Genomic DNA, 23,122 nt, shown 5'->3' with positions numbered 1-23,122 from the left:
ACAGTCCGTGGGGTCGCAGAGAGTCGCACACAGCTGAGCTCAGCACACGAGCGCGCGCCATGCTGGATGCTGAAGGCACCTTGAGCTGGCTGTGGTTCTGGCCTCGGGACCGGAATTCCGGGGCAGTGGGGGAGGGAGAGGAAGCTACCGCCTGCTGTGAACCATGATCTGAGGGGCGTGCAGGGTGGGGCGGGAGAATGCTGGGGGACCTCAGAGGCTGGGAACCTCGATCAGCCTGGGGGGTGGGGGAGGGAGGAAGGGAGGGAAATCTGCGACAGGCTGGGGAGGTGGGGAGGGAGATGGGGGCAGGGGTGGAGGTCCAAGAAGGAAAGGAGTGAGATAGAGGGCTAGGGCCTGGGAAATACAGCAGGGAGACCCCTGGCTGTTCTCTACCACTGCGGGCCAAATGAGACAAATGGCCAACACTGGACCGGGATGGCGTGAAATTCACCAGGAGCAATGTCTCCCTAGGAAAACGCTTTCATCCCGGACGACTTCCCAGGCTGTCCAGCGGTCAGGGCTCCAAGCTTCCACCTCGGGGAGCACAGGTTCCATCTCCTGTCTGGGAACTAAGATCTCACGTTGTTCGATGTGGCCGAAAGGTAAAAATCACCATCATTATCATCATCAAACTCCCATTTTACAGACAGGAAAAGCGAGGCACGCTACGTTCAGTGAGTTCTCCCCAGGGTCCCGCACCTCGCTCCTTTCCTTCTCTGGGAAAGGAAATGACCAGCAGACGATTTGATCTGCTTCACAGGGTTAAACCAGAGAAGCAGGTGACGTCAACTCATTGCTTAAAGGACTTTTCCCATCACCAGCCGTGTACAAGCAAAGAAAGGGCAAACAAGGAGTGCAAAACTGCTGGCAGCCAAGGAAACGCTTCCTCTTGCTCTTACCCCCTCCTCATCCTCTGGCGTGGGGTGGCGGGCCCGGCCAACCCTCCCAGGGCCGGGAGGAAGGCAGTAACTACAGAGACAGAGAAGGCCTTCGTGGCTCAGCTTCCAGACCTCTGCCGCTGTGACGCTGACTCAGCAGCTGGTGTCTCGCTGAGTCCTGCCGGGAGCCAGCCTGTTCTTTCCCTTAGTGGCTGACACAGGAGTCTGGAGACAGAACGTAGATGGCATTATTCACCCTGGGGAGCCAGGCTGCCACGGCCTGACAAAGGCCCCGGGGACCGCTTCTCGGCGCCCCTGGGTGAGCCCTGACCACATGATGGTCAGCATCCTGGGAGGTACAGAGGCAAAGGCCAGTCTCGGCGTGCCATGCTACACCTGGCTGCTAGCGAGTCAGGAGCACGGTTCACGGAAGCAGCAGGCCCGGGCCTGCCAGTCCATGTTCTGAAGAAGAAAAAACTGGATTGGGAGCAGACGGTGTGCAGACACAGGTGTCAGCTGAGACCCCGCACACGTCAGCTTCTCCAGAGAAACAGAACCTACGTTCAGTTCAGTTGCTCAGTCGTGTCCAACTCTTTGCGACCCCATGAATCAGAGCACACCAGGCCTCCATGTCCATCACCAACTCCCGGAGTTCACCTAAACTCATGTCCATCAAGTTGGTGATGCCATCCAGCCATCTCATCCTCTGTTGTCCCCTTCTCCTCCTGCCCTCAATCCCTCCCAGCATCAGAGTCTTTTCCAATGAGTCAACTCTTTGCATGAGGTGGCCAAAGTACTGGAGTTTCAGCTTTAGCATCGGTCCTTCCAATGAACACTCAGGACTGATCTCCTTTAGAATGGACTGGTTGCATCTTTTTGCAATCCAAGGGACTCTCAAGAGTCTTCTCCAACACCACAGTTCAAAAGCATCAATTCTTCAGAGCTCAGCTTTCTTCACAGTCCAACTCTCACGTCCATACATGACCACTGGAAAAACCACAGTTTTGACTAGATGGACCTTTGTTGGCAAAGTAATGGCTCTGCTTTTGAATATGCTATCTAGGTTGGTCATAACTTTCCTTCCAAGGAGTAAGTGTCTTTTAATATCATGGCTGCAGTCACCATCTGCAGTGATTTTGGAGCCCCCAAAAATAAAGTTGAAAAAACAAGAGAGTTCCAGAAAAACATCCATTTCTGCTTTATTGACTATGCCAAAGCCTTTGACTGTGTGGATCACAAAAAAAACTGTGGAAAATTCTGAAAGAGATGAGAATACCAGACCACCTAACCTGCCTCTTGAAAAATCTGTATGCAGGTCAGGAAGCAGGTTAGAACTGGACATGGAACAACAGACTGGTTCCAAATAGGAAAAGGAGGACATCAAGGCTGTATATTGTCACCCTGCTTATTTAACTTCTGTGCAGAGTACATCATGAGAAACGCTGGACTGGAAGAAGCATAAGCTGGAATCAAGTTTGCGAGAAATATCAATAACCTCAGATATGCAGATGACACCACCCTTATGGCAGAAAGTGAAGAGGAGCTAAAAAGCCTCTTGATGAAAGTGAAAGAAGACAGTGAAAAAGTTGGCTTAAAGCTCAACATTCAGAAGATCATGGCATCCGGTCCAATCACTCCATGGGAAATAGATGGGGAAACACTGGAAACAGTGTCAGACTTTATATTTTTGGGCTCCAAATTCACTGCAGATGGTGACTGCAGCCATGAAATTAAAAGACGCTTACTCCTTGGAAGGAAACTTATGACCAACCTAGATAGCATATTCAAAAGCAGAGCCATTACTTTGCCAACAAAGGTCCATCTAGTCAAAACTGTGGTTTTTCCAGTGGTCATGTATGGACGTGAGAGTTGGACTGTGAAGAAAGCTGAGCACTGAAGAATTGATGCATTTGAACTGTGGTGTTGGAGAAGACTCTTGAGAGTCCCTTGAACAGCAAGGAGATCCAACCAGTCCATTCTGAAGAAGATCAGCCCTGGGATTTCTTTGGAAGGAATGATGCTACAGCTGAAATTCCAGTACTTTGGCCACCTCATGAGAAGAGTTGACTCACTGGAAAAGACTGATGCTGGGAGGGATTGGGGGCAGGAGGAGAAGGGGACGACAGAGGATGAGATGGCTGGATGGCATCACTGACTCGATGGACGTGAGTCTGAGTGAACTCCGGGAGATGGTGATGAACAGGGAGGCCTGGCGTGCTGCAATTCATGGGGTCGCAAAGAATCGGACACGACTGAGCGACTGAACTGATCTGAACTGAAAAATAATCTGTTTCCCCTGTTTCCCCATCTATTTCCCATTGAAGTGATGGGACCAGATGCCATGATCTTCGTTTTCTGAATGTTGAGCTTTAAGCCAACTTTTTCACTGTCTTCTTTCACTTTCATCAAGAGGCTTTTAGCTCCTCTTCACTTTCTGCCATAAGGGTGGTGTCATCTGCATATCTGAGGTTATTGATATTTCTCGCAATCTTGATTCCAGCTTGTGCTTCTTCCAGTCCAGCGTTTCTCATGATGTACTCTGCATATAAGTTAAATAAGCAGGGTAACAATATACAGCCTTGACGTACTCCTTTTCCTGTTTGGAACCAGTCTGTTGTTCCATGTCCAGTTCTAACTGTTGCTTCCTGGCCTGCACACAGATTTCTCAAGAGGCAGGTCAGGTGCTCTGGTATTCCCATCTCTTTCAGAATTTTCCACAGTTTCTTGTGATCCACACAGTCAAAGGCTTTGGCATAGTCCATAAAGCAGAAATAGATGTTTTTCTGGAACTCTCTTGCTTTTTCCATGATCCAGCGGATGTTGGCAATTTGACCTCTGGTTCCTCTGCCTTTTCTAAAACCAGCTTGAACATCTGGAAGTTCACGGTTCATGTGTTGCTGAAGCCTGGCTTGGAGAATTTTGAGCATTACTTTACTAGCGTGTGAGATGAGTGCAATTGTGTGGCAGTTTGAGCATTCTTTGGCATTGCCTTTCTTTCGGATTGGAATGAAAACTGACTTTTTCCAGCCCTGTGGCCACTGCTGAGTTTTCCAAATTTGCTGGCATATTGAGTGCAGCATTTTCACAGCATCATCTTTCAGGATTTGAAACAGCTCAACTGGAATTCCATCACCTCCACTAGCTTGGTTCGTAGTGATGCTTTCTGAGGCCCACTTGACTTCACATTCCAGGATGTCTGGCTCTAGGTGAGTGATCACACCATTGTGATTATCTTGGTCATGAAGATCTTTTTTGTACAGTTCTGTGTATTCTTGCCACCTCTTCTTAATATCTTCTGCTTCTGTTAGGTCCAGACCATTTCTGTCCTTTATTGAGCCCATCTTTGCATGAACCTACATTAGAGAAGCTTTACTGGTATCAGCAAGGTGCGGGCCATTTACAGGCAGCACAACGTAAAAAGCTAACCTCACCTTCAGAAGCGGTAAGGGAAGAGGAGGCATGCTGAGCAGGATGTTCTGAGCTTCCCAGAAAGAATCTGATTTCCAAGCAAAGCCTCGTGTTCACGGTCACATAAAAAGACTTCCCACAAACACAACCAGGGCACTGAGCAAGCGAGGTGAGAGGGTTTCTCCGAGGACGGGTGTGTGTCTTTGCGAGGCAGGCTTCTGACTCCAGAGAAGCTGAGAGGTCACGACTGCCCAACAGCAGCCCATGGATCTTCCTTAGAGGCTGAGAAAAACACAGCCAGTAATTAAAGTCACGTTCTCCTTCAATAACACCAGCAGCAAAAACCACCACGAAGGCAATCCCACATGCTGGGTTTCATACAAAACTCTCCATATGAGAGGCTTATCCTGGTAAGGGCACCATCGCGTTTCGTAACAAAGAAAGTTGCCTCTTCATACCAGACTCACGTGAAGGGACCATCTGGGGTTTCCGTCACCATGTAAATATGGCTGCAAAGCCAGCCTCCTCTTTTCTTGTTTTCACCTCAGTCACCCAGAACAGTTTACAAACCAGAGTCTGAGCTCCAGTGCAGAGCATCTGACTGTGCTAGAATCAGCCTGCAAGCTGGTAAACTTTGAGGTGGCATTTAGCCCAAAAGGGGCTGGAAAAACAGACTGTGTAACCAACCAACAAATAACTTCACTTGCTCCTTAAATGCGATCTGCGTTCACCCGGGCACGCAGGGAACTACCTCTTTCTGGTGACTCAGAAAGGGCCCTGGATTAAAAGGAGGTGGTTTTGGTTCTGCTCTGCCCCTGCCCCCGGACAGTCAGAGGGAGGCTACGAGTCTTCAGGCCTCTCTTCCCCCGGCTTCCTCCTGCTCAGGGAGTGAGCTTAACACTGGGTGCTCCCTCAGCCTATTGTGAGCAGAGAATGAGATAAAGTAGGTCAAAGAGCTTTGGGGCATTTAAAACATCACACACACACACACACACACACACACACACACAGCTCAGATCTGTATTCTGGGAAGACTAGGGAATTCCCTTCCTTTCCTAGCACAGAAAGGAAGACACGAAAAACCCACGCCTGTTTTATCTGAAAAAAAGAAGCAGAATCCACCTGTTATAATAACACTTGTGATGAGACTGAAGAGTCAAGTAGAGAAAACCCTGGGTGTGTTGCCGTGTTTATCAGAAAATTAACCCACGGCTTCCCCATCCAGTAACGTGACTGATTTTTAAATAAACACATTTAAATGGGTGTTGTCCCATCCTGAAGAGTGAGTAGTCACGTTGGCAGGCCAAGCACTTATTTAAATTATGTTTCCCATCGTTCCAAAATCTTTTTTTTAGAACTCCTTTTTTGGAATCGTTCCAAGTGCCTCTGGCACATTCTTTTGAACATTTCTGAGGGTGACACATTTTTGTCCTTTGTGAAAAACACTGATTTTTGTAAACAGCCCAGAGTTATCTGTCACAGAGCCTGGTAAGTGAGCTAAGTAGTGCCACTATTTTAAAAAGTGTTAGTTGCTCAGTTGTGTCTGACTCTTTGCAGCCCCATGGACTGTAGCCTGCCAGGCTCCTATGTCCACGGGATTTCCCAGGCAAGAACACTGGAGGGGGTTGCCATTTTCTTCTCCAGGGAATCTTCCGGACCCAGGGATCAAACCGGGGTCTCCAGAATTGCAGGCGGATTCTTTACTAACTGAGCCACGAGGGAAGCCCACACTTCAGAAAACTGACTCTAAGACAGCACACCTGTCTTTCTCTCAGTTCCAACAGAAAATTACAAATAGCTGGGCTGCCCTGGAGGTTCTGCGGTTGGGACTCGGCGCTTCCACCACAGGGAGCACGGGTCCCATCCCAGGCCGGGGAACTAAGACCCCACAAGCCGTGGAGCGGCCAAGGAGGAAAAGAACAGACAGACAGAACAGACAGATTAAGGAATCGACAGTATTGCTAGACAGGGCCTGATCCTTCATACGGTGACATTAGAGTAGAAAAGTCGAGTGGAAATGTGTTTCTACTGTTAGTCACACCTTGGTTATTTATCTAGCAAGACTGTTTGCCACTAGACTTTGAGTTTCCAGTAAGAACAGAGCCACACTACAACTAATTAACCATTGAACTGTGCAATCTTTTTATCACAGCTCCTCCTCGGGCTATCTGAACCCCTCATCTACCCATGGATTAACCAGCTAATTCAGATGTTTCTGATGGATTCACATCTGTGTCTATCGGAAATACAGTAGCCAGCAGATCCAATTCCAAGCAACAGACTCTATATTCCCTTAAAAACTTTAGATTCTCTTGTCAGTTATGAAACAATGTCTGAAAATTATAATATTCACTAATATCATTACAATGTGACTTGGAAGCAATAGCTAGATTTGCTTTTGGTGCAAATAATTTTAATTGTTCAAGTTACTTTAAAATAAACATAACCAGAGAATTCCCTGGCTATTCGGTGGTTAGGACTCAGCTCTTTCACTGCCAAGAGCCTGAGTTCAATCCCTGCTCAGAGAACTAAGATCCCACAAGCTGCATGGCCAAAAAGGAAAAAAACTCATACTCACAGTTTCATTCACTGAACATCGTATACTGTGGGTCTGCAATGGTAGATGACTGCGGTGACTTTTGTTTTATGGAAGCTATTGTTTTCCCTACCTCGTTTTATTGTGGTGAAATTTACATAACATTAAATTCACCAGTCGACTGTTTTAAAGCGTGTGATTTGGGGGCATTTAGTAGATTCCCAGGGGCTTCCCCATGGCTCAGTGGGCGAAGAATCCGCCTGCAGGGCAGGAGACACGGGTTCTGCCCTGGGATGCGGAGGATCCCCTGGAGGAGGAAATGGCAGGCCACTCCAGCATTCTTTCCTGGAGAATCCCACGGACAGAGGAGCCTGGTGGGCTACAGTCCACGGGGTCACAGAGAGTCAGACCTGACTGAGCACACCCTATGCATACAGGACGTATATAATATATTCCCAAAATTCTGTGAGTGAACCATCACCACTGTCTAATTCTCAAACATCTTCATCACCCGGAAAGAAAGCCTACGCTCTTGAAGAACAGCCTGTGTGTGCCTGTTCTTTCTGCCTACTGCTGGCAAGTGCTAATCTGTGGCTTCTATGGATCTGTCTCTTCTAGACATTTCCTATAAATGGAGCTTACACCGTGTGGACTTTTACGACCAGCTTTTCCACACAGCGTCACGTTTTCAGGGTTTATCCACGCTGTAGCACGTGTCAGTGCTTCTATCCTTTTAATGCCTGAATAATTGAACTGCATCGATACACCACACTGTTCATCCATCCATCCATCAAGGGATATATGAGTTGTTCACCCCTTTGGGCTATTCTGAATAGTGCTGCCATGAACATAGGTGTACAATTTTTCCTTTGAACACCTGTTTTCAATTCTTTGTGGGTATATACCTAGGAATGAAATTGCTGGGTCATATGGCAATCCTAAGTGTAACTTTCTGAGGAACCATCAAACCTCTAGCTCTCTCTTTTTTAGATTTTTTGAAAAATGTGTACCATTTCTTTTAAAGTCTTTGTTACAATGTTGTTTCTGATTCAGGCTTGGTTTTTTGGCCAAGAGGCATGTGGGATCCTAGCTTCCCGACCAGGGATTGAACCTGGGCCCGCTGCAGTGGGAGGTGAAGTTTTGACCAACAGACTGCCAGGGAAGTCCCTCCAGCGCATTTTAAAAGTAATCCCTTTATTTATCTATTCGATTTTGATTGCCCCTGGGTCTCCATCGCGGCGCACGGGCTTTTCTCCACCTTGCATTTCTCACTTTGAGGCTTCTCACTTCAGAGAATGGGGCGCAGGACCCCGTGTGCCCACTAGCTGTAGCACACGGGGCTCAGTTGCTCTGCGGCACGTGGGATCTTCCCAGACCAGGAACTGAACCCTGTGGCCCCTGCATCAGCAGGATTCTTATCTACTATACCACCAGCTCATTTTAACGCTAGCTCTTTCAAGGTGGCTTGACAACCAGACAGAAGCTATTGGACGACTGCAGTGTGACCCCAGGCAGGGCCCAAAGAGGTCTCTTTTTTTTTTCTGAAGCGCTGAGGCGGGCTGCAGGGTTTGATGAGTCAAGCTTGTTCAACGCGGTTACAGGCAGGGCTCTGGACACCTTCCTCTGCTGTTCTACATGTCACAGCATGAACTGGCAGGGCGGGAAAGCCTTCCTGCCTGAAGAGGGATCCTTGGTGCTTCAATTACACTGTGAGCACTCCCGGAAAAGGAAGAAAAAGGATGCCAACTATCTAACTGATAGGTTCCTCTCTTCCTGTTTTTGTGGCATTCAGATTAGCATTCGGAGTCCAAGCAGACACACTGCTTGGGGGCCAGCGCTATAGCCTGTCCTGGGCAGAGGTCTGTCCTTTCAAGGGTGGAGAACCAAGCTTCCCAAACAGCAGCTGAAGCTGCAGAGAGCTCTTCCAACCTGGGTGGACTTTTACTATCTATTTTGCCTAGAGGCACGGCCTAGTGATACTGGAGGGGAACCTACCCTACTTTGTGTAGGGCAGCTTGTCCACCCGACGGGCTTGGCCAGGACGGCAGGAGATAACCCTACCACAGGTATTGCTTACTGCAGCCAATTTACTGAGTCATGGGGCTCCTCCGCCATTAACCCAATCCGGTCAGCAAACTGATTAGCACTTATTTTTTGTCTAAACATGTTCTTGAGCCTCTCGGGGCACTGACTTTGCTACCTCGTTGCCTGACACACACACAAGCTTCTGAGCCCCGGAAGCCCCAGGCAAGGCTCTTGGAAGGAGCTGGACTGTCACAGAGACCAGCCCAGAGGGCTTTTTCCACTTGAAACTAGGGCGCGGAGAGAGAAGTTGGCTTCCGGGGTCCTTGCGAGGGGTCCCGCTGCCAGCCCAGGTGTCACTTGTGGCCCCGCAGCCCTGCAGGTGTCCGGGCCCGAGTCTTGGCCGGTCACATCCTCTGCAGTCCGGCAGGAAACCTAACCTCCGCCGGCTCCGGTCCTCGGTCTGTCTGCTTATCTGCTTCCTCTGGGGAACAGCCGCGTCGGTGTCCGGTGCGGGGGGATTTTCGGGCTGACCTCACCCGTGCAGACGTGGGCGTCAGCCCGCGTGCGGACCGCGTCCGGGAGGCATCCACAGCCCGTCTCGGTGCCTCCCCGGCCCGTCCTCCCCAAGCAGCGTCTTGGCAGGGTCTGGGCTGGGTGGGGGGGGGGTCACTCCGGTTCCGATCCCGGGCTCGGGAGGGCGGGGTGTCAAGGGACCCACTGGAAGAAAATGCACCGAAACCGCAAACGCCCGCTCTCTGTTTGAACAACTTCGGAGCCAAGGGCTTCGGCGGCCGGTGGCGGGCACTGGGAGCAAAGGGCAGACCTGGGGGCCGCGCTCCGGCCCCCTGGATGCCCGGAAGTAGCCGCGCGCCCCGGGGTGGGTGCGGCTCCCTCCAGGGAAGCAGGAGGCGCAGCCGAGGAGCGGGCCACGTGACCGCCGCGCCCCACCCGGGCGCCCCGCCCCGCCCCGCGCGCGCGCCCGGCGGAGCTCGCGGGCTCGCGAGAGAACGCGAGTCTGCGGGCGCGGCGTGCGTGCGCGTCCCCGCCGGGCGGCGGGCGCGCGCACGCCCCGGGGCCGCCGCCCCGCCGGGCCCGCCCTCCCGCCCTCCCTCCGCGGCGCGCCCGGCCCGCCCTGCCCGGCCCGCCCTGCGAGTCAGACCGCCGGCTCCCGCCCTCCGCCGGCGCGCCCGGGCCGCCGCGGCGCCCCCCCGCCCCGCCCTCGAGCCGCCGAGCCGGAGCCGGAGCCGCGCGCCGAGCGGCCGGAGAAGCCGCAGGGCCCCGCCGAGGCGGCAAGATGGCGGACTTCCTGCCGTCGCGGTCCGTGCTGTCCGTGTGCTTCCCGGGCTGCGTGCTGACGAGCGGCGAGGCCGAGCAGCAGCGCAAGTCCAAGGAGATCGACAAGTGCCTGTCGCGGGAGAAGACCTACGTGAAGCGCCTGGTGAAGATCCTGCTGCTGGGCGCGGGCGAGAGCGGCAAGTCCACTTTTCTCAAGCAGATGCGCATCATCCACGGGCAGGACTTCGACCAGCGCGCGCGCGAGGAGTTCCGCCCCACCATCTACAGCAACGTGATCAAAGGTGGGGGGCCGGGGAGCGGGGGGCCGCGGCGGCCGGGGGGCCCGGGCGGCGGCGCCGGGCACCGCCCTCCTCTCCGGAGCCCCCGGCCGGGCGCGCGGGAAGGGGGCGCGGCCCGGGCCCCCCCGCCACCCCGCCTCTGGCCTCGGCCGCCGCCGGAGGGAGGCACCCCGGGGTGCAGGCTGGCCTCTCCCCCGGGCGAGCCAGCCCACCCCGCGCCCGGGCGCTGCCCGCCCGGCCTCGCGCCCCGGGTGGCGGGTGGCCGAGTCACATGGGGTCGGGGCTACTCCCAGCTCCCGGGCCGCGGAGCTCCGGAACCTTGTGCCCGAGACTCTGGTCAAGGGCGAAGGGTGACAGGCTCCTGGCCCGTTGGGGGCACGGATGTGAAACTCGAGGGTGTCCTGTTTGCTCTGCTGCCGTCAGGAAAGCGCACCATGCAGTCGGCCTAAAAAAGTTTTAGCATCAGTGGTTTTTCGCCCCAGTGTCACGGTCGGGCAGGATGTGTGCCTGTCATCACCGAGCACCTTGCACCCTCCTCCTGGTGCTGACTGCGGTGGGGGGAGCGTCTCCTGCTTAAACGGGGTTGTGTGTGGGTACAGAGGTCTAGGGCCTGAGACCGTGCAGGCTGAGTCAATGAATCAGTGTCGGCTTGGGTCATAGGTTCTGCTGCTGTTCGTGGGTATTTTTAAAACTAGAGTTGATCTTTGTTCTCAAGTGAAAAACGCACAGGAATTTTAGTTCTGGGCTTTCAAACAAATGGGGGAGATTTTACTTTTGTCATTTGAGCTATAATTAGCACTCTTTTTAGTGTCCAGCTGTTTTCTACTTTATAAAAGGCATTTTGGCAGAATTCAGATACAGCGCCTGATTCTTCAGGTGCCTGAGGGTGCTCTCTGGCGTCTGGATAGCAGTTTATCTAAGGGTTGGTAATGTCAAGCCTTTCCAAGCAGCGTTTTTTTTAAGGGGGGATTTTGTTGAGGAAGTACTTAAGTTACTCTTTCGAGTCACTTTTTTTTTTTCCCCCCTCCCAGGATGGAGTGGAGGAAAACTGCTTGGGGTGCGGGGAATGGAGAGGGGGAGCTTTGTGGGGGTAACGATGAGGGAGGGGCAGGACATCAGGAGCTCACAGACCACAGCCAGCCCTGGGAGTTCTGCAGTAAGCTGTAAAAAGAGGCTGACTTTATCCTTTCTTCAGGTTTAGTACAAAATTAATCTAAGGTCTCTCTCAAGGCCCAAGACTCTCTGTAGTCAGCCCTTAACCGAGGATACCTTTGTATCTGATGCAGCTGATCGTAAGGGGTTCTGTTAATGAGTCAGTTCAGTTCAGTTCAGTTGCTCAGTCGTGTCCAACTCTTTGCGACCCCATGAATCCCCACACGCCAGGCCTCCCTGTCCATCACCAACTCCTGGAGTTCACTCAGACTCGCGTCCATCGAGTCAGTGATGCCATCCAGCCATCTCATCCTCTGTCGCCCCCTCTCCTCCTGCCCCCAACCCCTCCCAGCATGAGACCAGCTGTTGACTGAGAGCTAGGTAGATACCTGGCTCTTGTTTAACACCTGGTTCCTCTTGTACACTGGCTCCTAAGTGTGACCTACTTCGAGTGCTGATGAGATGAAGTCACTAGCCGTCTGCGTTTTCTGAGTTGATGTGATCAGAAAATTGACAGCCAAACGGTTTTTCAGTCATCGAAACAAATGACCTGACAGTCACGTGACTGTCAGCAGGGACTAAAGGTGACAGTGTGGTGTTAGGAATAATGGGTTTGGAATAGCCTCTGGGAGTTGAAATCTCTGCTTCCACATCTTTTGTGCGGTTGGTCTTCCTCCTTTTAGGGAAGCCTCACGCCACCCTGAGCCTCACCCCGATTGGAAGCTTGCGGGGGGAGAAGTGTCTGAGCTCTGAGCGAGGTCCTGGAAGCCGTGGGTTGGGCTGGGCAGGGTGCTCAGGGACCGGGAGAACACAGGGCGCTGAGTCTCCTCTTGGCGTCTCATAAAAGTCTCTGAGAGACTCAGAGCCTTGGTTGCAGATCTTCAGAGCCTGGACGTCAGGTCATGCCATGGAGTTTCTTCTTCCTTTGCTGGTCTTGGTTGTCTTGCGACTCCCTTTGCCCAGGAATTATTTTATTAATTAGAACACGTTAAAATCCTACAAAAGAAGCACTTGTGTTAATTGTGTTTGCTTTTCAAGGTTCTGATTTTATGACTGAACAATTGTGAGTTTTAATTTTTCTTTTTTTTGCGCTCTGAGAAGTTACTTCTGTTTTGATGTCGGTCTCCGTGTTTTGGAGCCGCTGGGCCTAGAGTACTCAAGAGGTTTAAGGAAAGAATACGAGATCGGATCTCTGAGAGTGTCTAATGACTCCCATCACACTTTCTTTTTTCTTAAACAAAGGTATGAGGGTGCTGGTAGATGCCCGAGAGAAACTCCACATTCCTTGGGGGGATAACTCAAACCAGCTCAATGGAGACAAGCTGATGGCATTCGATACCCGGACGCCCCTGACCGCCCAGGGAATTGTGGAAACGCAAGTTTTCTTACAGTACCTTCCTGCTATAAGAGCATTATGGGCAGACAGTGGCATACAGAATGCCTACGACCGGCGTCGCGAGTTTCAGCTGGTAAGAGATTTTTTTTTTAATGTTGTGGTTTTATTTTAACAGCATTTATTACCATCTGATTGTAACACACCTTTTTCACTGCCTTCCACAATATGATGTATGTATCCAAAATTTTAGCCTCAGAAATGTGGATAGTTTTCTAGATGAGCTTGATAAACTAACCAAGGTAAAAATAAGGCAGACCCCCAATGGGTTTGATGAAGCTGTTATATTGAGTAATTAGTTGGTCATTTTTCTTTTTCCAGGGTAAGATCATAATGAGCTTCTCAGGCATTTTCATCTAATTTTTTCTCCTTTTAAAAATAATTTCATCTCAGTTATAGCAGCAGTATTGATCTTTCTAAAAACTGACTTTTTATTTTTGAATTAAGAGTTCAGTAACTTAATTGTTCAAGTATGCTCTTTAGCCATTAGAGGTATTTAATTCACAATTCATCAGTAGAGGTTAAAATTCTTAATGTTTAACAGTCAATGAGCTTTTTATAGATTTGCATGCTATGCTTTTTAAAAGCTTCTAAGCACATTTTACAAAATGTTCCTCCTTAAAATAACATGATGTTTTTTGTAATTCTCTTTTTCACGGGAAACAGTTAGAATTTATTTTGTATTTATTATTTCTACTTTGTTTTACACAAGACTGTAAAAGTTTGTAGCTATTACACAGCATTGAAGAGAGGGTGGAAGATAAGGTTCTGATCTAGTTTAAAGGTAAAAAATAATAATCGAAATAAATTACAAAGCACTTGATAAAAAAAAAATCTGATTGTGAATGTGTTGATTGTATTTGGGGTTTTATTTGCCAAAGACCAGAAAGGTCCCAGGAATGATAGCCATCTTTCCTGTATGCAGTTTGGAGGGAGTTCAGATGTAACGTAAGTTGTACTGTAATGTGATCAAAATAAAGTGACAGTTAAAAGTAAAACTGCTCAGAAGCTTCTTTGATGATGTCACGGTGTTAAGACAGTTCACATATCTGGGTGTGGCTGCAGAGTGACATGCAGCCAGCAGTCCTTGCTGTTACAGTTTGTACTCAGCAGCAGCCTTGGCCACCAGAAGTTCTCGGAAAGGGTTCGTGGCAGCTTTTGGTGAAGCTGAGACCTGCATCTCTGCTTTGTCTGCACGGTGGCCTCCGTGTGTGCCGCTCGGCCCAGCACTTGACTGTGTCCCGTCTGGCTCAGTTCTCTTCCTTGTTGTGTGTATTTTTTTAACTTAATGCATTAGTAAGCGGCAGAGGCGGTCCTACATCCTTGTTGAAGTTGAGTAGCTGGAAGCATGGTGTGTTGAAAGTTATGAATTTGACTTGACAAGGAGCCTCCATCCAACGCCTGGACTCGGGTTCATTTCTGTCTCTCACACGCCCCTCCTCAGCTTCCTGTACCCTCCCTGCTGTGGTTTCGTGCGGGTTAGGCTCCTTTCTTCTAAATTCATTTTCTCAACAAGCCCCGCGTCTCACCGTGCCCTTCGTCAGGAGGTGGTCCATCCTTGCAGGTCGGGGAAGAAGCGTCTCTGTGGAACAGCACACTCTGCATGTTGGCCCAGAGAGTGGCCAGCCTGCCACCCTGCACAGGCCTCTGGGGAAGCGCCTCGAGTCCGCTTAGGTGAGGACAGGCCTCCCTGGCGCCCCTCGCGTTTGAACGTTCACCTCCGACAGTCTCGTGGCCATCACTGTTGAGATATTCCTGAGAATTTACTTGCCGTTAAGAACAGACTGTTAAACCGCTCAGGCTGAGGACCTGCAGATGGTTGGCTTGAGCCAGCTGATGCGTTCAGAGTAGAGACAGCCTCCGGGACAAGGAGAGGCAAGTTCACGATAAGGAGGAGGCGCAGGGAGCGAGGGGCAGGGAGAGGCCTGGTTAGGCTCCTGGGAACGGGTCCTTCCTGCCTGCCCCGCACTGTTGATGGTGCCTGGCACAGCTGGTCGGTACTGGGTCGTTGCGTGAAATTAATGGCTCCCATACTTTGGGAAGCTCCGTGGTGCCTGGCACGTGGCTGACACTGGGAAGTCACTTTGCTTCTTTAAAATTTCCCCCAAGGCCTCTCTGTTTGTTCTCCCATCTGCACACACAAAGCCCGAGTCCTGTGTTTTCTGGAGCTTTCTTGCCTCCTCCGCTCCGCCCCTCCTTCCCACGGGCCTGGTGTCTCCTCCCTGGACCTCAGGTACCTTGTCCAGACCTGGCTGGGTTTGCTGGGAAGCTCTGCTCAGCTCCGCTGCTTCTGAAACACAGGGCCACCTCTTCCATGAGCCTGGATGCTGAGGGGCTCGCCGGTGACGCCCCACAGCCCGCGCCTGCTCAGACCCCGCGCGCCGAGGGCTTCTGCCCACGGCCGCCCTCGGCAGGCCCGCTGCCCGGCTCCTTCACGCCCGTACCGTTCATCCGGGCTCCCCTTCACAGAACAGGGTGGACGCAATTCCCTGCAGGCCTGGGCCCTCTCCATGGGCTCAGCTGGAACCCGAGGAACAGAGCAGTTTCTGCGACGACCCCCTCGTCACCTGGGGAGCCTGGGAGGGCGCCTGGTCGGTGCAGTGTCTGTGGCAGGCCCACGCGAGGGTGAGGGCTGGCGTGTCCGGCGCCGAGCGCCCTGCGAGCGGCCTCGCCTGGTCCTCCCGCTGGACCCGCAGCAGCCCGGCCTGCCTGCCGGTACCCGCCTGGGCCGCCCTCCCTCTGAGGCAGCGTCCCCTTTGGGCGGCCTTCTGTTTGGGCTCTCTCTCGCTGCCACAGGGTCTGACACTTTCTTATTTCCTTATTTTGTTAGGTGACCTGAATTATAATGCTCTTCTTTCTGGGAAACACGGGTGTTTCTGTATGTTGTTGCCGTGTTAGTCGGTCAGTTGCGTCCAACTCTTGGCGACCCTGTGGACTGCAGCTCGCCAGGCTTCTCTTCCATGGGGTTCTCTGTGTGCTGGTTTGCTAGTTTTTCAGGAGACGGGAAGTTCTTGTATTATGGAATCGATTTTTCTTTTTTGTTGTGTTTAACCGTGTAGTATATTCTTGAATCTTGGATAGGAAAAGTAAACATCAGGGGAAATGAGAGGATTTAGCAGCTAAAGTAACGAAAATAACCTTTTTGTTTTTGACTACCACTTGATTATTAAGCTAATTAATGCAAATTTAAATGCAAAAAAATGGGGGCAATTTCTAAGCTCTTGACCACTTTTTTGCTTAAGAGGAATAACTGCCCTTGAGTCAGTTTTTGGGCCGAGGGTAGGGGAGTGATAGCATAGCATAGGTTTTTAGTTTTTAGCTGTTTGTTTGTTAGTAATAACTTTGGGTGCAAACATGACTGTTTTCTTTCTCTAGCTCCCAAAGGCAAACATTTCCTTTTCTGGTTAGTATCATTGTGAGTGAGCTAAATGCTTTACTGTGGAAAAGAAAAGTCTAAAGGTTCACGTTGTTACAGCTTATATTGTCTTTTTCTCCTTCCTCTGAACTCGCACACTGAGGGCAGTGCACCCTGAGAGGGGTCTCTTAGTGTCTCAGTTAAATGTCTGTAACCCTCTGCCTGGGGCGTGCCTTCGCCATAGCCTGCCACTGCACTGGAGAGATACCCTCTCTAGAAAAACAAGGTGACCGAAGCTAGGGAATTCGCTGAGATGGCTCCAGAGATGGGAGTCAGAGGTTGGAGAAACTAACAGCACGGCTAGGCGTCACTGGGGTGTGTAATACACAGTTGCTTATTCAGGAGCCTAAGCAAAACGTGCAGGCCTCCTTACACAGGGCCAGAGAGTGCGTGACCCTGGGGGGCGCGCTCCTGGGTCTCTGCACACACACTGCGCCGTCAGCGTTAGTGCGGCTTCCTGTGACGGGCGGTCTTGCCTTTGCAACTCCCGCAGCTGAAACTGCCTCCTGTGTTGTGAGGTGCCTTGAGCTTGACGTGGTTTCTCCTGCTCCAGGGGTGCAGCTGGTGCTTGAGGACGGCTTCACCTCTCCAGGCTGATGAGCTAGTCTTTCTTAGGACCGAGCTTCCTGCAGTCTGGGTGATAGAAACTGTTTGGCCTCAGGCGGGGGCCTGTGAGAGGCGCGGAGAGCTCAGTGTAAACTAGGAACTTCCTTCAGGCTGAGGCGCTTCTTGTTGGCGCTGCAGCGAGGATTCGAGGCGCTGTGGGGAGAGAGGCCTTCGTTTGTTCCGTAGCACCGATCAGGGTTTGCTCTCAAGGGAGAAGCGCTGGTTTCAGTTGTGAACTATTTTAGAAAATAGTTGGAGGATTTGGTCCATTTTCTTTACGAAATGAAATCAATAAAGGACTTTGACTTCAAGTCGCTAAAAATCTACTGAGGGTAGGCTTAGGGTGAAATATTTCAGTGTGTATTACAAGGGTTATATGTAACATTAGAATTTGTAGAGATTTTTTAATTTAGGTCTCGGTAGAATTTGTGTTTATTTTTTCGGTGAACTTGTTCAGATGTCAGAATGGTTATATTTTATCTAAGGCTTGGAAACCCACAGCAGTCTGCTGTTCACGTTGGAAACAGAGAGGCTGGTCTGGCACGTGCTTATAGTTTCAGTGTGACTTAGTGAGAGTGTGTGTGAGAGGCAGACACAGGGATCCCTGGTGGCTCAGCTGGTAAAGAATCTGCCCACCATGCAGGGAGACCCCGGTTCGATCTCTGGATTGGGAGGATCCCCTGGAGAAGGGAATGGCTACCCACTCCAGGATTCTTGTCTGAAGAATTCCGTGGACAGAGGAGCCTGGCGGGCTGCAGTCCACGGGGTCTCAGAGCCAGAGACGACTGAGGGACGACTGCACACTGCGTGTGACACGCACACGCGTTCTGAGTGTCGCTCCTGGTGCGTCATGTCAAGTTGGCGTGCTCGTGTGTAGGTCACTGTACTTTAGGTAGAAGCTGGGCTTGCCGTGGGTGACCTGAGCTCTGGTGCTGAAGAGTAGCACCCTGTGTTGCTGTGTGTGTCGTGCCTGTTACTGCTCTTCTTGACTGGAGGGTAGCCCTCACTCGGGAGAAGGGCTGGGAGCTCGCCTGTAAGGAAAGCAAAGCGGCCCCGGGGCCCCGTGCGCCGCGGGGTCCTGCCTCGCCTTTGACAGAGAGGCGGCCCAACCGCTGTGCGGTGTCTCGTCCTGTTGGCCCACGGCAGGCACCGGTCTGTCCGGAAAACTCAAGTGCTGCTGACTAATTACATGACGTTTTAGTTCCTTACATTTTGCAAAAATGGCTTTGTGCTTTTCAGAGCACATTAATTACTTCTATCACGTGCATCGTCACTGAATCCTTACGTAAAAGAACACACACAGTGTGGGCCCTGGTCCTGCTCTCACAGGTGAACAGACTCGGAGGCCCCGCGGCCGTGCCTTCCGTCCCGGGGTGGCCGCGGTGACAGGGAGGGCCTGGCGCCCAGTGTCGCCTCCTGTCCGGGGGCCGCCCCGGCCTCGGGTGCTCCCTGCCCTCGGCCAGCACTCCCCGGGGCCGTCCTGGCGCCTTGTTCTGAGCGCGGGTCCTCTCGGACGGGAGCACCGCCCTCGGGCACAGGGCTGCTCGCGTGCTCTGAGCTCCCCTAACGCCCCGCGCCACTGCTCTGCTGCTGTGTTGCCGTGTGTGTGATGCTGGTGGCAGTAACCCCAGAGGCGCTGGCAAACTTACTAGCTTCAAGAGGCACAGTTTGTCCCATCCAGCGGGCGTCATGGTGAAGGCTGCTGGGACGTTCTCCGCCTTGGAAGCTAGCTTTGGTGATTGTCACCTGATGTTTCATCAGTGAACATGGTTTTAATATACCCTGAAGAGTAGGGTTATTCCAGTTGAGCTGTTTCAAATCCTGAAAGATGATGCTGTGAAAGTGCTGCACTCAGTATGCCAGCAAATTTGGAAAACTCAGCAGTAGCCACAGGACTGGAAAAGGTCAGTGTTCATTCCAATCCCAAAGAAAGGCAGTGCCAAAGAATGCTCAAACTACTGCACAATCGCACTCATCTCACACACTAGTAAAGTAATGCTCAAAATTCTCCGAGTCAGGCTTCAGCAATACGTGAACCGTGAACTTCCTGATGTTCAAGCTGGTTTTAGAAAAGGCAGAGGAACCAGAGATCAAATTGCCAACATCTGTTGGATCATCGAAAAAGCAAGAGAGTTCCAAAAAAACATCTGTTTCTGCTTTATTGACATGCCAAAGCCTTTGACTGTGTGGATCACAATAAACTGTGGAAAATTCTGAAAGAGATGGGAATACCAGGCCACCTGACCTGCCTCTTGAGAAATCTGTATGCAGGTCAGGAAGCAACAGTTAGAACTGGACATGGAACAACAGACTGGTTCCAAATAGGAAAAGGAGTCCATCAAGGCTGTATATTGTCACCCTGCTTATTTAACTTCTATGCAGAGTACATCATGAGAAACGCTGGACTGGAAGAAACACAAGCTGGAATCAGGATTGCCGGGAGAAATATCAATAACCTCAGATGTGCAGATGACACCACCCTTATGGCAGAAAGTGAAGAGGAGCTAAAAAGCCTCTTGATGAAAGTGAAAGAGGAGAGTGAAAAAGTTGGCTTAAAGCTCAACATTCAGAAAACGAAGATCATGGCATCTGGTTCCATCACTTCATGGGAAATAGATGGGAAACGGTGGAAACAGTGTCAGACTTTATTTTTTGGAGCTCCAAAATCACTGCAGATGGTGACTGCAGCCATGAAATTAAAAGACGCTTACTCCTTGGAAGGAAGGTTATGACCAACCTAGATAGCATATTCAAAAGCAGAGGCATTACTTTGCCAACAAAGGTCCTTCTAGTCAAGGCTATGGTTTTTCCAGTGGTCATATATGGATGTGAGAGTTGGACTGTGAAGAAAGCTGAGCTCTGAAGAATTGATGCTTTTGAACTGTGGTGTTGGAGAAGACTCTTGAGAGTCCCTTGGACTGCAAGGAGATCCAACCAGTCCATCCTAAAGGAGATCAGCCTTGGGTGTTCATTGGAAGGAATGATGCTACAGCTGAAATTCCAGTACTTTGGCCACCTCATGTGAAGAGTTGACTCATTGGAAAAGACCCTGATGCTGGGAGGGATTGGGGGCAGGAGGAGAAGGGACTACCAAGGATGAGATGACTGCATGGCATCACTAACTTGATGGACATGAGTTTGGGTGAACTCTGGGAGTTGGTGATGGACAGGGAGGCCTGGCGTGCTGCGATTCATGGGGTCGCAAAGAGTCGGACACACCTGAGCGGCTGAACTGAAGAGTGGAAGCTCAGTGGCAGCCAGTCATCTGAACGCAGGCGCACAGTCTCCTAGGGGAGGGACGTGGGAACTTGGCACGCGCGTGTGCGCAGTTGCTCGGCGCTGTTCTGGGGTTGGAGGGTGTCAGGCGCTTTCGTTCTGTTACGTTTATGAGCCCCTTCACCACGTTTCCCACGTAGCTGCCACAGACTGCATTCTGCTTATGAGCGTTTCCGATTCAGATGACAGTTTGTTGCGAATTTTTCCTCCGATTATAAAGTGCCTGTTTCTGGAGATCAGCAGTGATTTTTGTTGTGGGGCCCTTTCCTAGCCGTGTGATACAGTTCTTCAGTCTGTGTTGTGGACATTTTTTTTTTTTTACAAGATGCTTTTTTTGAAGAGCTTGTGTTACAGCCACATTATTAGAATGGGCTGATACGGATCAAGGAGATAGTTTTGTTTTGAAACTGGCCTTTAGTGGCCTTGGCCGAATTTGCCAGTCCCTTTCAGTGATGGTAGTTGTTTGTCTTAATCTTTCCAATTCAATTTCTCTTCTTTTGCAAAATGAATAGAAGCAGTTTTGAATCAGTGCAGTGGGTTACCTTTCCATCCACAGCTGCTGTGCGTGGCTGCGGAAGCCTTCAGTGGAACGACTCTTGTCGCCTTTGTTTTGGTTTTGGTCTAAGTCAGAAGCCTTGCACCGTTGGTTTTGGTGCGTGGAACTTTACTTTGTATCTTCCAATCAAGTTAGAAAGCACCCGTGCCTGCATCTGTTGATCCATTTCGCAAACTGGAAAGCATTTTCATGGGCACTGTACAGTGTGGTGTGGTTTCCGGCTGTGCCACGGGGTGAAGTGGACTTGAAGGCCACACGGAGCTGGCGTCCTGGCTGCGCCTCTCCTGTGTGAGCCCTGCAAGGCCCCCAGCCTATCTGACTTCCTCTTTCTTCCACTGTGAAGTGGGGACGATTCTGAGACTATTAGGGGTTGCAGGGATTCCATGAGCTCAGATCATCCACGTAAATAAAGCCTGTGGCCCAGTGCCTGACACCCACTGACCATGATACCACCATTGGCTGTTAACAGTCCTGCCACATCCCCAGGCTGTAAGTCGCTTTCTACAGTATAAAGCACTGTCAGCCTTGATTTGACTCTCTGAGCTTGATTTCCAGTGTGAAAATCCTGCGTTGTAACCAGTGCAGAAGAGTCCTCCACTCTCATCAGACCCTGTGGTCTCTGGCGGCGGCAGCACCACGGAGGGCGTGAGGTGTTCATTGCTGTGTTGCTTCTTGTTTCCTTTCCAGCGTCCCTGCGCTTGATTTTCAGATTGAGAGCTCGAGATGTGGTTCTTGACGTTTGCACGCGCGCGTGCTTGGTTGATTCAGCTGTGTCTGACCTTTCCCCCCGCCCCCATGGACTGTGGCTGTGGATTCGCAGGCAAGGGTACTGGAGTGGGTTGCCATTCCCTTCTCCAGGGGATCTTCCCAACCCAGGGATGGAACCTGGGTCTCCTGCGCTGCATGAGATGCATAGCCGGAATTGTTTAATTGTTTGGAGAATGTGCTCCGCGAACGCTTCAGGTGTGTGGTCTGCGCTGGCCCCAGCCGGGAACTTCTCCAGCACCGCTGCCCCCAGCCTGCTGCGCACAGAGACCTCCTTCCCTTTCTGCCATTCCCTGGAGGAGATGTTGTCGGCGTTCATCTTAAGGAGGGTGTTTGGGGTTTTCCAACCTAGAAAAATTCGTTTTATTGATAAAACACAGAATCTCTGGTTTTTTTTCTTTAAAGTTTCATGTCACTTTCTGAGAGATTTCATAACTCCTGACCATTTTGTTAAAAAAATACCAACTAGAAACATTAATAGAGTAATGGAGCAAAAGAAACTCCACATTTGCAAACAGAGCTCTCTCGTTGCCAGCCCTGCCTCTCCCAGATAGCCTGGTGTCGCGGGTTCTTCCACCGAGGCAGCTGCGTCAGCCTCTTCCTGGGGTGTGTGTCTTCTCTTTTCTAGAAAATTCAGCAAGGGGTGCTGGGAAGTGAGTACTGTCGCGGGCTGAGAGGCTTTCCCTTTCCCTTTCAGTATCCTGCTTACCACTTTTTATCCCCGAGTGATCTCTTCAAGCTGGTTTCCTGGTACGTGGGATGAACCGCCTCAGCAGGAACCGTGCGGCGAGTCTGCGCTCTGACATCGCGCGGTGCGCGCCGAGGCTTCTGGCCGAGGCTTCTGGCCGTGGAGCGCAGTGGTTCGCGCTTACCGACGTTAAGTAAAAGGAAACCCCGGGGCGGCGCCGGCCGTGAGCGGTGGCGCCAGCCTCGCCGGTGTCTGGGGAGCGGCTCAGAGCGGTGCCCGGCTGGCGGGCCCCACAGGTGAGCGGAGGCGCACGCCACGCCAGGCGGGCACGGGGCTCTTCAGGTGTGAGGTGGCTTCTCAGGGCATTTTCTGTTAATTTTTTTAAAACCTTAATAGTCAAATGCTCTGTATTTACAAAGCTGCAAATACTGTATATCCTCATTGAAGTATGTTCATAAAAGGACTGTGATTGAGGCTGTGAAGTTAAAATACTGCATTGCAAATGATTTGCCGTTTTCAAATGATACTAATTTGTCACATTTGCAGTAAAACTCTTTGTTAGCTGCAGCTTCAAAAATGACGGGGATGTTGGATTGTTGTCGTATACATTATATGCGTTTCGACCCTTCGCTAGGGTGAGGAGTATCATACTTAATTGTTTTCTTAACTTTTAAATTGTTATGATCTAATATTGCAATCAACTTTAAGACTGGTGTTGCAATCTAGTGAGAAGCCAAGGTCCCCACCTCTTGTATTTTGCACATTTGACCTTAATGTAAGATAGCTTTATTTTGAAAAGAGTTATATAAAAAAAAATTCATCCTGTATAACTTCATTCTCTGTATAGGAA

General features: G+C 51.0%; 1 protein-coding gene across 1 annotated transcript in view; it reads left to right on the top strand.

The window, feature by feature from the left end:
* Positions 1-9,911: 9,911 nt before the first annotated feature.
* Positions 9,912-23,122, top strand: part of GNA13 (G protein subunit alpha 13) — a 33,299-nt gene continuing 20,088 nt past the window's right edge. Inside the window, exons 1-2 of the mRNA XM_015098989.4 lie at positions 9,912-10,424; positions 12,816-13,042. Of these exons, the coding sequence (XP_014954475.2) occupies positions 10,142-10,424; positions 12,816-13,042 (510 nt within the window). The 5' untranslated portion in view covers positions 9,912-10,141. The remainder of the gene's footprint in view (positions 10,425-12,815; positions 13,043-23,122) is intronic.

The sequence above is a fragment of the Ovis aries genome, chromosome 11, assembly GCF_016772045.2.
Source record: "Ovis aries strain OAR_USU_Benz2616 breed Rambouillet chromosome 11, ARS-UI_Ramb_v3.0, whole genome shotgun sequence".
Taxonomy (NCBI): Eukaryota; Metazoa; Chordata; class Mammalia; order Artiodactyla; family Bovidae; genus Ovis; species Ovis aries.
The sequence above is the reverse complement of the archived record's forward strand: the minus strand, read 5'-3'. Positions and strand labels throughout refer to the sequence as shown.